The sequence below is a fragment of the Diabrotica undecimpunctata genome, chromosome 2, assembly GCF_040954645.1.
Source record: "Diabrotica undecimpunctata isolate CICGRU chromosome 2, icDiaUnde3, whole genome shotgun sequence".
In the NCBI taxonomy this organism is placed as follows: domain Eukaryota; kingdom Metazoa; phylum Arthropoda; class Insecta; order Coleoptera; family Chrysomelidae; genus Diabrotica; species Diabrotica undecimpunctata.
The window spans coordinates 152,988,623-153,005,830 of record NC_092804.1 but is presented as its reverse complement, the minus strand read 5'-3'; the positions used below and the strand labels follow the sequence as shown (position 1 = coordinate 153,005,830).

Genomic DNA, 17,208 nt, shown 5'->3' with positions numbered 1-17,208 from the left:
CAGCGCATCCATACTGGCATATTTTTTAGTCCTCACCTTGCTCTCCAAAATGGACCAAATGGAAAAGTCCATCGGATTTGCGTCTGGCTAATTCGAAAGCCATTGTGTGGATAAAATGAGTGTCGAACATGGTTTTTTAACCATTCTTGGTTCACACTAGCTTTATGAGACGGTGCCGAGTCTTGTTGGAACGTCCATGGTCTACAACCGAAATGTTTGCGTGCCCACGGCTCTAAAGCAGCTTCTAAAACATTTTCCCGATAATAAGTTGCATTGACTTTGACACCAGATTCAATAAAAACGATTGGAGAGCGTCCATCGGCAGTTACAGCTGCCCATACCATTACTTGAGACAGGAAATTACTTCGGGTGGCCGTTCGTAAGCTCAAACTTTCGTAGGTGTGTTCGGTCAAGTAAACACGATCATTTTGAGAGTTTATGAACTGCTCAATAGGAAAATTTTTCTCATCAGAGAACACTATGTTCGGAAATTCGCCACGTTCGCGCAGGCGTAACAACTCCTTTGCTCTTTCAAGCCGAACTTTTTTTTGCTTTGGTGTAAGATTGTGTGCTTTTTGGAACTTGTAAGGCTTGACCTTGAACTCCTTTTTCAATATTCGTTGCATGCTTCGCTGGGATATTTTCAGTTCTTTGGCCATTTGATTACCACTACGACGTGGATTTCGCTCAAGTCGAGCCTTCACTTTCCGAAACATTTCAGGTGATGTTGCTGTTTTGTTTTCGTCCACCACCATAGCGTTTGGCAATGCTATCACTATCACTATAATGAGTTATGGTGCGATACACAAACATTTTATTTACTTTGAGGTGTTTGAGCTGACGAACAATAGCTGGTTGTGATTTTCCAGCCAAATATCACACTATTACGTTTAAATTCCATTGCGAATAACTTTTGTTGTATGTATTAAACTTAAATGCAAATGCTTTTGACGGCTTAAAATCATACTGAAGTTTATCAAGCCAACTTTGACGTAGCTGTCATTACCGATTTGCCAGATATATCGATGATAAGTTGGTAACAGTTCAATTGCGTAACCCTGTATGAAATTTTACAGAATCAACGGTACTGATCTGGCTGTTATTAAGAATCAAGGGTTGAAGAGCTCTTTTATAGGATAATGCTACTATCTTATCCACGTTAAAAGAGAGTAAATTAAGAGTCGGCCCAGGCTTTTACTTTAAGTAGACCAGAAGATAGTTGCATGAACAGTTGCAATATTAGAGTTCCTCCATTCCGTAAAGTTTAGCTTTTTATCAAAATGTCGTGATTTACACAATCAAAAGCTTTGGCATAGTCATAGAAAACAGTGGCAGTGTAAAGATTATTGTTTAGTGCTTGATAGACCTCATGTAGTACAGAAAACATAGCATCACTGGTATATTTATTAGATAAAAAGCCGAACTGACTTTGTGATAAAATGTTGTTTTCAACGAGAAATGACATAAGCTAGAGCTAAATCTAAAGCAGTGTCTTAACTGGTAAAAGAAGAGCAACGAAAAGAGATTACTAGAAAAATAAGAACGGTACCTAGACTTCTGTTAAAAAATGACAATATAAACATTTACCTGCATTCGAGTTGTATACTTAGGATATGTACTATTCAGAATTCCTTAAAACAATTTACAATTTTTATTATTATTATATTATATTTTTTGTATTATTTATATTTATAAGTACGCATTTTTTAAGAGGAATTATTCTTTTGTTTTATTTAGTGCCAAAACTTTTACGAACAATAATCTTTCTTGCTTCCTACGTAATGCTACCTATTCAACTACCATTGATCCATCAACCCTTTATAAAATCCCTGGATTGCGCAGTTTGCATAACTTTCTTTTGTGTTTCTTGGACTCGTAACAAGTGCCTTGTTCGATTTAACTTGATTTATATAACAAATCGTTAATATAGGTAGTAAGTCTTGTGTTTATACAAATTGTGCAACTAAAAATTATATTCTTGTCTGGCCTACATAGTTCATTATAAAAAATGCTTCCAAGATTTTTTATCAAAGACCTATACGTTTGCGTGTACAATATCTATTGCTGTTAAGGTGCTCCTCCTTTACAAGTTTGAATATTTCTTTCACAACAGATTATACTAACATGCAAAGTTACAAGTATATACAAAAAACATGTCCTACATCTAACAATAATTATTTACATCATTTCGATTAGTCCGTTTGAAACTAATATCACGAACACCGGATATAACAAATTTGAAAACTGCTCTCCATATGGACTAGTTATGGAGTGAAAATGGGGATTTGTTTTACAATCTATTTTACATGTAAAATAAAATTTATGCAAAATATCTTACTAAAACTCACTACCATTCACTCACTCACTTACTCTAACGTTATAAACGTCGCATGTTTGTTATTTTTCTTTAAATAATATTTTATTTCAATGTCTTGCGATTTTATTCATTTATTAACTTCATCTTTCATTTTACAATTTTTTTGAACGGGCTTGAAAGACTAATTACCTGCTCTATGATTGAAATACATTTCTCTCTCCTTTTCGGCAAAGTTACCTTCCCATTTGGATCATCAAGTCTATCGTCAAAAGGGCATTCTAGATACTCAATATTTGATTGATCTACTAGATGTAAATTATTTTCTCCTCAACAGTAAGCTTTTGCAAAATTATGTTTCATTTTTGGTTTGGCCTAAAAGGATATCACCGATGTTTTCCATAGCTTTAAATCGAGCGATCATAAATAATATAAACACGCCGCCTATGTGTGCGATTTTAACTTGACCTTGGGCAAATCTTACCAGTCACAAATAATATTCTATTTATTGTTATTTGTTCACTTACTTACTTAAATCATATTACTTTCTAATTTTTTTTATTATTTACAGCTGATTTAAAGATAATACGACGAATAACAAATACATGATATTTGCAGATATTGTTTAGTCGAGAAAGTTCACTCAAGGAAAATAAAAATGTATTAAATAAAATAAACATTAATCGGAATTATTTACGACATGTGTATTTATTATAGTAGAGAATTTTTTGAGGCCTCAATATGCCGTTAGAATAAACGAATGAACTAGGCTGGTCTAGGTCTAACAAATTAAAAAGTAAAAACAAGAATGAATTAAGAATTTATTATACACCGAGTATACGTCCTCCTATACGCATAAAATAAAAAATAATATTAGATTGGTATGACGGAAGAATAAAAAAACAGATTACTGAATACTACTACAGATATTATTACTGAATGTTTCTTTATTAGAATGTGGCTGCCTTTTTTGCTTAACAGTTGTCGTCTTATTGGGGCCCGAAAATATAGTGTAAAGAGCAAAGACAAACTAAAGACAGAAAGGCAGGCATTCTCGTTTAACTACGGAGAGGGCAAGTGTACGTATACACCATCTACCTTGGATAGCAGAAAATAGAGACCAAGATATTGTATATTTCTTGTTTAGTAAAGAATTGAGGAATTGTATAATGCAAAAATACAGATATTATGGTATAATGGCGAAACTGAAGCTTAATGACGCTAAGAAAAATAAAATATATTTTTTAAACTATTCGTTTCGGCATAACTATAAATTCGGTAAAATACATAAGGACATAAAAACCGAACAATTAAGGAACTGCTTTGAACACGTCTACTGTTTTATGCAAGTGTATTGAATAAATGGCCTTAGAAAGTCGCGATAAAGCAGGCAATGGGCCAAACCGTCCGTAAGATTATAAATAGTTATTAACAACGAAATTATTCAACAGGTGAAAATTTAATTACTTCTGCGAATGAGCATGTGCAGCGCAGTGAAAAAGAGGTTTAAGTACATGTTGAAGCAAGGGCTCGGTTCGAATGAGGCTCGACAGCAGGCACTAAAGCTAAAAACCATAAAATCAGAAAAAGTTGCTCCGAAAAGGTTTAGAGAGGGCCTGGTCTAAGGACAACGCAGCCTATGAAAAGATGTTGTAATCATGTCGGACTCATTCCTCTTTCAGTTAAATACTATTTGATAGCCACAAAAAAGATATCGGAGAAAATAGTGGACCTGGATCCAAATAGCTAAATAAAGAGTTAATAGAGACCAGAGACATTCTGCGGTAAACCAATAGGAAAATAGAGGATGTCCGAAAATGGGAAAAGGGTAGTTATTACAATTGTTCGCTACGAAAAAATACTCTTAGATCTTCAGAAGGCAGAACGAAGGGTACTAACAGGTTCTCTCACTGTAAAATGAGCAAAGTGAAAAGAGTAACACGTAGATTCTGCGAATAATCAGCCGACCATTTGGTCTTCAACTGAAGGGAACTGTTTGCCAAGACCATAAATGTCTAGATTAAGTGTTTTATTAATGGATTTTTTAAGTCTAAATCTTCTTCTTTTGGTGACATACGCTATGCGAAGTGTAGACGTTATGCTCTTCTGTTTATTGTGCTATTACCAGAACTCTGAACCATAAATGTTGATTACGACCAGGACCTCCTCGATCTTCAATTGTGTCCACCAAGATGATATTTAATAGCTTATATTTGTCATTTCTTAGAATTCGGCCTAAGAATTAAACCTTTCTCTTTCGATATAAACTCGACTTCGGGCCTCTTCATTTTTAACGTGGTCCACCCATAGAATTCTGGGCAACCTTCTAAGACACCATATTTCGAAAGTTTCAACGCGATTATTGATCTTACTGTAAGTGAGCAGGCCACCCTTCCTTACTTCAGGATGGGCCACATGTAGCACTGAGAGACCCAAGGTAGCTCCAAGATACTTAAACAGCCTAGACCTGTTGGACTAAACATATACGAGGAGTACACATAAAGGATCTTTCAGGTAGTAATGCAGAAAAATGTACAAAGTCATACGACACCTTTGCGATCTATCAGCGTTAAAGGTTGCACACGACTAAACAGCCTACGAAATGAAGAAATAAGAAAACTATATTTTCTTGCACACGTCTAGAGTCGTTCGAAAGAATACCAAGAATAGCTTTATTCTAATAACCAAACGATTCACAAAGTATAGGAACTCCCACAAAAAGGTTGAAATGCACATAAACTTTGAAAACCTACCTAAGCCTTTAAAGAGTAATATTCCTCCAAGTATTACAATGTCGTACGCCTATTTTTTTTACCGTACTATGATTGACATAATCGAGTTTCTGGTATGTCTCCGCTTTATTATATATTATATTAAATGGTACTTCTACATTTTCAATTTTGTGTCTAATTCAACTACCCGTCTGTTTCCACTAGCTCTTGCCTGTGTTAGCTTTTTAGCCTTTTGAATATTTATTTCTAGTCCAGTCTCTTTTGCCCCTGTTTTTAATTGTGAATGTATTTCTGCAGCTTCTTTAGTTCTGCGAGACATAATGCTGATGTCATGGGCTTAGGCATCTGTATTGATTTGTTTCTTAGGAGGTTAGCGTTTGCTACATTCATCCTATGTCTTATCACTTATTCGCGAATCAGATTGAATAGTGTCGGTGCCAGCCCTGTCTCCTTACTTTAATTCTTTAACTATTGAAAAGTTCTAAGTTAGCTTATTTTGTACTCTAACAGTTGCTGTTGACGAGTCCATTGTTGCTTTTACTAGTCGGATGTATTTTTGGGGATGTTATTCGTTATACTTCAGAGAATTCGATGGGTTGATCATGTAGTGAGCAAGGAGACCGAAAGATTGCCGAAAAGAGCTCTAGATAGTAGAATACAGGGCGCGAGACCAAAAGGAAGGACACGGAAAAATGGGGAAGAAGAAGTGGCAGCGGACGCGCTAAATTTGCTACACGTAAGGACTTGGAGAAGATCGGTGCGAACAAGATCAGAGGCATAGTGTGGTGGAGTCCAAGGCTTGATTTGGGCTGTACCGTCATTGGAGAGAGAGATTCTTGTTACTTTTTTTGTTGATAAGTTATATGATTGATTGTTATGCTACAGTTAATTTTTTCTGTTATTTTTTGAGTTCATTCCTTTGTCTTCTTGTTACACTCTTTCTAACTACTCTCATTTTTCAAAGGTTCTGTTAGTATTTTATTTAAAAGTGAATGTCGACATAAAAAATTATGACCCTAGTATCCTCAATATGGTTATATGATAATTGAATCCTGCTTGGACATACTAGAACATTTTTCTTGTACTAATTAATTGCCACCTAATGATTTTCAAGTCATAAAATCAATTATTTGAAAAGACAGGTGGACTTTGTTGAAGGAATTGTTGGATTGAAATTTTAAATTGATCACTTATGTTTTGAATAGAAAATATGACAAATATTTTCTGAATACATATTTCAAGAACAGATGCCATTGTTGTTTAAACGTCTTTTGTTGTTGTTATTCACGAAACTTTAATTTTCGTTCTGTTACTTGTAAATCGCATAAATCTTATTAAAACAATTGCAAAATATTGTTTTAGTATTATATGAATTATTTGAACATTTTTTTTAAATATATAAATAATACATTTTAAAATAAATGTATTATTTATATAGTAAATTAAAATATATGTATAGGTAAAAAAGCGATCACTAAGAAAAGTTTTAATGAAACAAACTTATAATCAAATAAAAGAAGAAGAATTCAAGGAAACATTATCGGAGGAAGATAGAAAGTGATTGAGTATTTTGCATATATACAAAAATGGTAAATTATCATTCCCAAACTTATATCAATCTTTTATTATTCCTCCTCCTATATAGCCTGCGTAAGAATATCGCTAGCTCACGCCATCCGGTTGCCACCGCTCTATACGCACGTACTTCCACCGCTACTTTCCACTTTCTTTGAAACACTCTGATAACCGAATTCTACCACAGTATTGATCTGATAAGAACTTCACTGGACCCTTGAGTATTGACCGAAAGCCAAAGTATCCCGCCAGTGACCAAGAATTGATTGGTCACTTCCCGTTCCTTGCCGGATCGAGTATTGATCGATTCGGCCACCCGTCCTACGACCAAATGTGCGTCATTTCTTTGAATGTTTCAGTTCTGAGTCCATTTTTCCCTTCTGCTTTTCTGAATTTTAGCTTTTTTATCGCCGCCTCAATTTCTGATTACAGTATTTGTGGTTCTTTTAAGTAAGATTCTTTGTGGTAAGCTATTTTGAAGATGAATATATCCATGTGAAGAAGAATATATCCATAATATGAATCCATCCATATAAAATACTCTTGCAGGACTGGGGATGATTATGACCGCCGTCCCGTTTAGAGTTTTTTGAAATAATCAGTAGGCGGAAATCAACAACATGATGAAGTTTATTGATTTTTCAACATGTAGGTGCTCCACCGCATTGTGCTTTACATGTTCGTCAATATTTAGACCAAAATTTTCCACGACATTGGATTGCGAGGAGAGGCAGCATCTAATGGCCTCATTGCTCACCAGATTTGTCTCTCCTGGATTTTTTTGTGAAGTCACCTAAAAAGTAAAATCTACCACCCGTATCTTTAGAAGATTTACGTTAACGAATTGTCAACAAATGCCTACGAATCACTCCGCAAATGCTTCGGAATATGGACGAACGTTTCGAACAAACCTTTATCATTATATGGACGCCGGAGGTCATCAGTTTCACCATTATGGGTCACCTAAGAAATTAATAACCAGCTAAAAATATTAATTTAATTTTTTTTTCTATAAATCCAGTAAAGTACTAGAGCGAATTTAAAAATTTAAAGACTTAAGTATAGGGAATTGCAAGTGCTTTCAAACGATATCTTATTTGACTCCCATTGCCATTAAAAAATGTTGGGGCGATTCTTACCCTGACTTAGAGATCAAAGTAAAATAATCGAAAATACCGGAAAAATGTGTCTCCCTTTAATCAAAAATTGACCTGTCGCTGGGTTTTTCAAAAATGTTGCCGTAGTTCCTGATAATACCTGTTTCGATTTCGTCCTGCCACCCTGCATATTTTTCTCACATTGTAGATTTATTATGAAAGGCTTTTAATATCTTGTTAATGTACGTCCTTAATTTAATTTCGCATATCGTTTTTTCTATAAAGTTTTATTGGATTTTGTTTCATATATTATTGTATCGTGTTTGTCAATAAAAAGTCAAAAAATTTCAGATATTTTAACAACTACTCGATTTTTTTACAGACGTGTCTGTAGAGGTTTTCAATAACTCAAAATAATTATTACAATGTAAATATAAAACTCATACATACGATTTCGAGTTATAATCTATAGGTTTCAAAAGCGATAATACTCTTATTTAAATAATTTAGTTTACACTTCAAAATATTTACAAAATATCAACGTTATCACGTGGAAAATTTATGAACAACTTATTTTTATGTGATACACATTATTAGTATATATGAGAATTTTAGTTTGAATGCCATTAAAATAGTATTAATGGAATACCGGTTTTTTTTCAGTAAATATATTAATCAAAAAATCTCAATGACGCACAAAAGATTTTTAAACATGGATAAACAAAGATATAAACTCAATTGTTCATAGAAATGCATATGACAAATAGTAATAAACAAAACGTAATCTAAGATTGGAATAATATTTTCGAAGTAGGTACATACATTAATACACAATTCAGATATTTTCTCCGAATATTAGCGTATCTAGGAAGAGATCGTCAGCTAATCAACGACTTCAAAATCCACAAGCATTTTGCAGCATACAAAAAACAGAAGAACTAATCCATGCGGGAAGTTTTTAAAAAGAGACTACTTGGGAAGATATTATCTCCAGCGCTTTCGTCTTTCGATGTAAGAAGCTCCAAAATAAGTTACTAGTATTAGTCAAGTATTCAAAGTTATTTTCACAAAGATATTTAAGACCAGGTTCCTCCAAAAATTGTGTTTTTTTTTAAATACATTTTATTTAGAGTACAAAAGATATTTGAAAATAAATTTTTTTACACGTGAAAGTACAGAGGCATTATCATACATACATTAAACTACTTGAAAAAAATATTCTTTTCTTTCTGAAACTGGCTGTTCAAACTCATCCAATTTTTTGTTTGGTGTCATCATTTCTTATATCAACGATCTTATATATATCGACGAACTGTTCGATGATGAAAGAGGAGATCTGGAGCACATAGAACTTACGTCAGAAGAAATAGGTCCATATATTACAAAATAAGAAATATTACACGCATTAAAAACAATGAAGAGTGGGAAAAGTCCTGGACCTGACATGCTTACTATAGAAATCCTAAAAATTCTAGATGAGAAGCACATTGATGTTTTAGTGACACTCTTGAATCAAATTTATAGTTCAGGCGTATTACCCAAAGAGTAGTTAACGTCGATTTGTATTTGTTTTGTTTTTATTTGTCTCCCCAAAAAGAAAAAGGCAAGAGAATGCAGCCATTGCCGCACCATTAGCTTGATGCCCCATGTTCTAAAGTTACTACTAAAAGTCATCCATAACCGAATATATCACAAACTGGACATAGACGTTAATGATACACAATTTGGTTTTCGCAAAGACCTAGGAACGCGTGAAGCTCTTTTTTTACTAATATACTGATACAAACATACCTGGATGTCAATCAAGATATATATACGCATGTTTTATTGACTACAATAAAGCATTCGATAAAGTACGACATGAACAATTAATGAATGTCCTGAAATCAAAGGGTCTAACACTGATGTATGGTCTAACAATGAACGCAAGAAAACGAAATTTATGAGAATATCGAAAACTCAAAGGAGATCAAAATCAGAATAGAAAAGGCTAGAGCAAATTTCGACAAAGTGAGAAGAGTGCTATGTACAAGGGATTTAAAATTGGAACTAAGAGTTAGGTTGGCGAGGTGCTATGTTTTTTCGACTTTGTTTTATAGAATGGAATCTTGGACCTTTAATGCGACATCAATGAAAAACTAGAATCATTCGAGCTGTGGGTGTATAGAAGAATTCTGAAAATATCGTGGACAGAACACGTCAATATCTCGGACATATTACACGTGGAGAGAAATACACCTTGCTCCAACTGATTATGCAGGAAAAGATCCAAGGAAAGAGAAACATAGACAGGCGAAGAATGTCATGGCTGCACAACCTGAGAGAGTGGTACGGATGTACATCAAATGAACTTTTCAGAGCAGCCGTCTCAAAAGTCCGAATAGCTATGATGATTGCCGACCTCCGCCGCGGAGATGGCACTTGAAGATCATTTCTTGGAAAGGAATCATCCGAAAGCAAAAAAATAAATTGTTTCATATTCTGTATCGTATGTAACAACAAAAAATTGGTATCATATTTCTGTAGTGAGAACCCTAATATATAAATATATCTATCAAATGTTCTAATATAGTTATTAATACCCTGCAAAACATATCAATTTGGGACACCCTGTACAGTAGATTCTCAAAGTATAAAATATATCTAGACGAGACGTCCGATTATAATACCTGAGAAATAATAATGTTAAGATCAAAACAATAATTTAAATTTTAATTACACTTTAAATCATATTTCGTGAGGTAAACATAAAATGGATAATATACGAGTATTATACATAACAAACTTTATGTCCTATCCACAAAAAATAATATAGTGCACCGATAATAACCACAAATGTTACTAGATGTAAGGTCATAAATAATAAAACTATTACCACATAAATAGATATTATGTAGGAAGCGTAATAGATAGATATAATAAAATACCGTCGAAAATATGTGTAACATGATATAGACTACTAACACAATAGTTGTGTTTTGTACCTTTAAAAACTCTTTAATTAAATTACTATTGCCAAGTTATTTATTAAGAGTATCATGTGGTCTGGCAAGTAGCTTCATTTGAAATGAAAAACATGTTTTTCCAGATAATTCTTTTATTTTACTCGACATAGTCGTCTTTTAGCTCAATACAATAATTCCAGCTATTTTCCAACTTGTTTATGCCGTTCGAATGGTTGGCCCACCTATGGAATTAGCAGTTTCAGTCGATTACCATAAACAAATTATACTCTGCATGTTTTTATAAGTTCCCATATTAATTAATACGGCATTTTTATTAATATTTATTAAAAAAATTACTCTTATGGTTTTTTATTTATTTTCAACAAACCAAATTTCACTAAATCCTGGCTATGCATTCACTTATGTCAACATACGTTGATTTTTTCATAATTAAGTTCAATCCAGAGGTAGCTATGGAAAAATGGCATCAAAACAGTAATATTGTCAGTTACTGTCAAATTTAATTTCTAGTATTGTAAAGCTTTTTGCCGTTTATGGATTGTACAACGGGTCTAGATAAAGTTATCGATGAGAAAATTTGTTTAATCATTATTAGATGTTTTAATTCTTGGAAATCAAATTCGGAAATCGCGAATATGTTGCAATTGTCACGCTATAGTGTAAGAAGATTTGTACAAAACTACAAATGTACGAAAAAGTAAAATAACTGAAGCAGATCGAAGGGCATTAAGACGCATTATAGTGAAAAATCGACGAGCAAATTATATGGAGTTAAGCGTTTTATGGAGTGACGTTATTGGAGGACTCGTTTCTATATCAACATGTCAACGAGAGGCACACAAATTAGGATTTGGTACTTATAAAGTTTTATAGTTGAAAAAATTAGTACGAATTGTTTTTAATAAATTTCATTTTATTTTAGGATAAAGAAAAGCCACTTTAAACATAACATCAGCGGGAGATTCTGTCTTCCAACAGGACGACGCAGGTTGTCATATCTCAAAAAAGAGTTGAAATGGATTGAAGATCATGACACCAAGAAATATGGGATTCGTTTACATTAGAATTTTGTCAGAACTTGGTAAAAACTATGCCTTCAAGAATTGTGGATGTCATTAAAAATAAAGGGGATGTAACTCAGTGGTAAACTTTCACATTTTTTTGTTAATATTACATAATCTATGCGTTTTTTAAATTTACTATTATTTTGTTTAATCAATAGTTTTCATTACATTAAAAAATATTTCCTATAATTAGGAAATTCAAAAATGTTGTTCGCTGCATTAAAACTTATAACATTTACGCTGCACTTTTCAATCTAACGTTGGGCAAACTGGCATGGGATGGAGCTCGTAATACGATTCTGGAAGCTTTGCAAAATAGGCGTTATTTTTCGTCCTTATTTCTTCGTTCGAGCTGAATTTTTTATTTACGAGCCACTTCTGCAAATTATGGAACACATAATAATCGGAGGGTGCCAAATCAGGAGAATAAACCAGATGAGAATACAATTCGAAACCCAACTCATTAATTTTTGCAATTGTCATAATGCTCTTGTGAACTAGTAGCTTAATATTCAAGCTAGCAGAATTAAAAAAATATATTTTTAAAATACCACAGCCTTCTGCGAGGTTTTTACGAATTTATTACCATCCTGGTAATTTTTCACCCCCCAACTACCTCGTGGGAGGTCAACGATTCTGTTAGGTTGAAATTGAAGGTGAGAAAGATAGTTTTTTACAGTCTGTTATGGGAAGCCAACAATTCTGCTAGGTTGAATTTTAAACTGACAAAACAAAATTAAAAAAGGTATTTTTGATAATTTTTCTGAACCTTTTATTACTATCTTCATATTTTTCACGTAGCAATTACCGCCGCTACGCCAATGGCCGTATCCAAAAATCTTCCTTTTGCGCCTCGCCGAAAGTAATAACGATGTTTTGAAAGTATACCTAGAATCCCATATTTTATATAGGTAGTACTGTAATCTATTTGGAATGAGATGTCACGATATAGTCCTTTATGAAAATCTAACGGTACTTCAGATTTTGTATTTTTATAAATTCTTCGATATCTTTCAGTTTTTTTATTTCTTAAAAGAAGTACCGAAACATGCAGATTACTTGATGGCTGCTTTGTTAGAAATTTGAGAGCAATCGTCATTTTTTTTGGGAACAAAGAACATTTAGGCCCCTTTTTTATAACACTAGGAAGAGAGTAATAAAATTTGTTAAACTTCTTACAAATCGCTTTAATTCAAAGAGAACCTTTCCCTCAATATTTTACAGTTATTTATCTTTTTGCTTCCCTTTTTAAAAAATACCGTTATGTTTATGTATTTACGCCGAAAATGAAAATAAGTCGGTTCTTGTTAAGAGGGAATTCTTTAAGTGGGGATGAGTCTGTTCTAGGGAATAGTTTGTCAAATTTGAGAAAAAGAGAATCACTTTTCGTTGGGTAGTCTAAGAGCTTAGACTGACTTTTGGTTGCGTCTAAGAGTTTGGACGTATTTCTTTCTCTGGGAATTCATCTATAAGCGTGTACATACACTTCTATTGTATCTCAAGTAATTTGATCTAACACCCGAGTAAATCAAATATACATTATAAATTAACTTCAGTGTTTGATACTAAAGTTGAGTACAGTTTAAATTCAGTGCGATTTAAGAGGCAACATCATCTAGAGTTACTGTAAGTGGTCTTACTACTAATATTAGCTCCAATTATCTCCAAAGTGAGTAATCTACGGACTATTTGCGACAACATTTTCCTGATCGGTAATTAAAACTAACTACCTATGCAATCAATTCATCTAAGGAGCAACGATTTCATCAATTGCACTTTTCAGAACTTTCATATCTTTTCATTAACAAATAATAATTACAAACATTCATTATTTAAATAAAAGCTGTGTGAGTAGCTTCTTGTGAACCAAGTTCGGGTTGGTCCTTATTTTAATTTTTGGTAAAACCGATTTTTATAATCTTGTCTCTGTACTTCTTAGCTTTATTGTAAACTAATTTAGTATTATTTTGTACTTGCTATAAATTATTACTTTTAAAGACTATTATCTCGAGAGAAGCCTAAAACATTAAGGAGAGATATTTATATGATCTACTCTTTATGATATTTTTTTAAAACATCAAGTTCTTCTTAATGTTATATTTTATTTATATGTGCATGTGTCTATGTCTATTGAAAGATTTTGCATTTTTTTACATGTTACATTAGATTTATTTGTATTTCTTGTTCTTTGAATTCACCCGTCCGGTGATTCAGTTATTTAATACATTTTGTTTTGTTTACCTAGAATTTTATTTATCTACTCCTAATAAGTTTCCTAATAATAGAGTATCTCTGAATATTTGTTAATAAAAATATTAAATTATCACGATATCTTCGACCAGGAGAAAAATCAGGCTGTATATGTTTGTAGGTAAGTAGGTGGACGAATCCACCCAACATAATATTTATTATTTGTTTATGTACTGAATTGACCACATTTATTTAATAATTCACTGTTAATATCTTTTCTTGTATTTGCTCTCAGAAACTAATTATCTCTCCTTATCTCTTTTCCTTCCTAAGGTTTCTTAATTTTCCCCTTGTAACTCCAAAAAGTTAAGTGGCGCCATTTTTCTTATCTTATCTTATCTTTGGTACTTTTACCTATCTCACTTGTTATCTATTTCTCTGTCTTTTCTAATCTATCTTTATTATTTCTTCTGTTGGATCCATTCCCGGTTCAAAAAGCTAGTTTTGAACCCCCGACTCGCTCTCCAATAAGCATCTAGCTGCAGTTTGCTGTCTAGCGCATTGTCTCCATTGGTGACCTTTCTAGCACCATCCAAAAAAGGTTTCCGAGGTTACAACTGTTTCGGAGTTACATTACCATTACGTATTTCATTCGATGTAGATATACGGTCACTAATAAATTCACGGAACGAACATTTGACAGTGTAGTCTGAAGAAGCATTAATCCGATAATATTCATCCAGCTTTTCTTTTGTTTCCTTCATCGTTTTATTTCACAAATAATTTGACATATATGCCTAAAAAGGGGTTAGATTTTTTAGAACTAAAATGCTGTTTTTGGAAATCGCAGCGCGGCAGAGAAAACTGACGCAAAGCACCTAAATGAAAAATGGGAAGATCACGTGGCCTATAAACCATTAGAAAGAGATGCGGGGACTGCTTTGCATCAGTTTTCTCTGTCGCAGTGGGGAAGCGGACGTGTATTGTACCGCTCAATCTATCTGTATTATAATGTCTATGATCGCAGCGCCCTAATCATTTATATTTGTTTCTTAGGTACCATTTTTTATTGACTATTGACTTTGTATTCATTATCGAAAAGCATTTGACTGCGTTAACCATCAAAAGATGATCGAAATTCTGAGAACAACTGGAGTTGACGAACAAGACTTGCGAATTATCTCAGAACTATACCGGCACCAAACGGCAACAATTGAAATAGAGCACTCAACATCCGAAGACGTACAAATCCGACGAGGAGTGAGACAGGGTTGCGTCTTATCACCGCTACTCTTTAATTTGTATTCGGAGTCTATATTCAGAGAAGCATTAGACGAGGTCCAAGGCGGAATTAAGATTAACGGAATGAGCATAGACAACATCAGATATGCTGATGATACCGTCTTAATAGCAAGCAACGCACAAGAACTACAAAATATAATAAATGCGGTAGTTTACCACAGCGAAATGTTCGGTTTACTTCTAAAAGTTTCCAAAACTAAAACTTTAGTATTTTCAAAGACACCAATAAACGTACAGGTGTATGCCAAGGGTCAAATAATAGAACAGGTAAATTCCATAAAATATTTGGGAACAAATATCAATAGTCAGTGTAATCCAAAAAAAGAAATCCTATCAAGAATCGAACAAGCAAGGAAAATATTCATGAGCATGAAAAATTTTTTTACAAGATCAGACCTTAGTCTACAGCTTAGAATTCGAATGATCAGATGTTACGTTTTTTCTGTCTTAATGTATGGCTGTGAAAGTTGGACAATGGACTCTGAAATAGAAAAAAGAATAGATGCCTTTGAGATGTATATATACAGACGAATGTTGAGGATTCCATGGGTACAAAGAGTTACTAATGTTGAGGTACTTCGTCGCATGTGTAAACAAAAAGAATTACTAAGAATAATCAAAGAGAGGAAAATGCAATACTTGGGTCATGTGTTGAGAGGCGAAAGATATGAATTACTTTAAGTTATACTGGAAGGAAAAGTACAGGGCAAAAGATCAGTAGGAAGACGCCAGAACTCGTGGCTGAAAGACCTGAGGAGATGGTTCGACCGCTCATCCGCAGAGATCTTTCGCGCAGCAGTTTCCAAAACTACAATTGCCATTTGGATCGCCAACCTTCGAAAGGAGACGGCGCAATGAGAAGAAGGTACCATTGTTTATAATCAGGCTTAATTTAAAAATACATCAAACGCCTATATAATAAAAGGACGCATCGGTTAAATAAATTGTGACAATGAAACAGTGGTGGGTGCTGGTATATCTAAAAAGTATATATCACCAACTAACATTAGGACTTAGCATTAACTAACACCTCGCAGATACGCCACTGAATGAATGGCTAGTTTCCGATTGCCATTCGGAGGGTTTCGATAACTCGGTACGAAAACACATCATTTTTCTCACCTAATCACAAATGAAGTTTCCTGTACGCTTTTGACAACTGTCAGAAGTCGTTTGTCAACAATTACTATTTATTGTACAATCTTGCACTACTCATTTGACGTAGTGTCTTCTTTAACGCATTATATGCATTACTGTTTTAAATCAGTACTAATAAGCCCCTTTATATTAGATTCCACTTGTAAAGTACTTATTTTACAATAGAGTTTTAATTACCTATTCTCCACTTTTTATCGTTTACAACATTGTTATTTGCGAAATTTTTACGGTCTTATTAATTTTTAAACTCTCAAGTAATATTTATTTTTATTAGTAATGAATATATTATGCAGTTAAAACAAAAATCAATATTTAGCAAGCATTATCATATCAAAATATACGTACTTATACATTTTGCATTCATCTACATTACTGTCGATCTACTGAAGGCATGCGAAAATAAAAATAAGCAAAGCTTTACAAGGATCATGCTTTAGTCTTCATACCATATATCAAAAGGAATGAACAATAAAGAATATTGAGAAACAAATATACATACATTTCGTAGCCTGATTGGATCTGCCCTTATTGACATTGAAAGTGGTGGTAGTTGTGATGGGTACACGTGAAGAAGGATGAAAGGAATTATCGGTTATGGTACTACTGATTGTTGTAGTAGTGGAAGTTGTCGAAAGAGGTGCTACCGCAGCAGGCGGGGGATGATCGGTGAGGGGTAATGATTGAGTGCGTTGGTGGCTGATTGTTGTTCCCGGACTACCTACGCCCCCACCTGTTACCAAAATAAAGGTTTTATTTTTTTGGGGTACGATACGTTACACAGTTTAAGAAAAAATTCACACAAAAATTTTA

At 33.6% G+C, this 17,208-nt stretch overlaps 1 protein-coding gene across 3 annotated transcripts in view; it reads right to left on the bottom strand.

The window, feature by feature from the left end:
* The window catches only part of chico (insulin receptor substrate 1 chico), a 129,908-nt gene that overhangs the window by 42,175 nt on the left and 70,525 nt on the right, over window positions 1–17,208 (bottom strand). For 2 of the 3 annotated variants that reach the window (XM_072523751.1, XM_072523752.1), the window contains exon 5: window positions 16,898–17,128. The exons of the other annotated variant lie outside the window; for it this stretch is intronic. In XM_072523751.1, coding sequence (XP_072379852.1) covers window positions 16,898–17,128 — 231 coding nt within the window. The remainder of the gene's footprint in view (window positions 1–16,897; window positions 17,129–17,208) is intronic. 3 annotated transcript variants of the gene reach the window in all.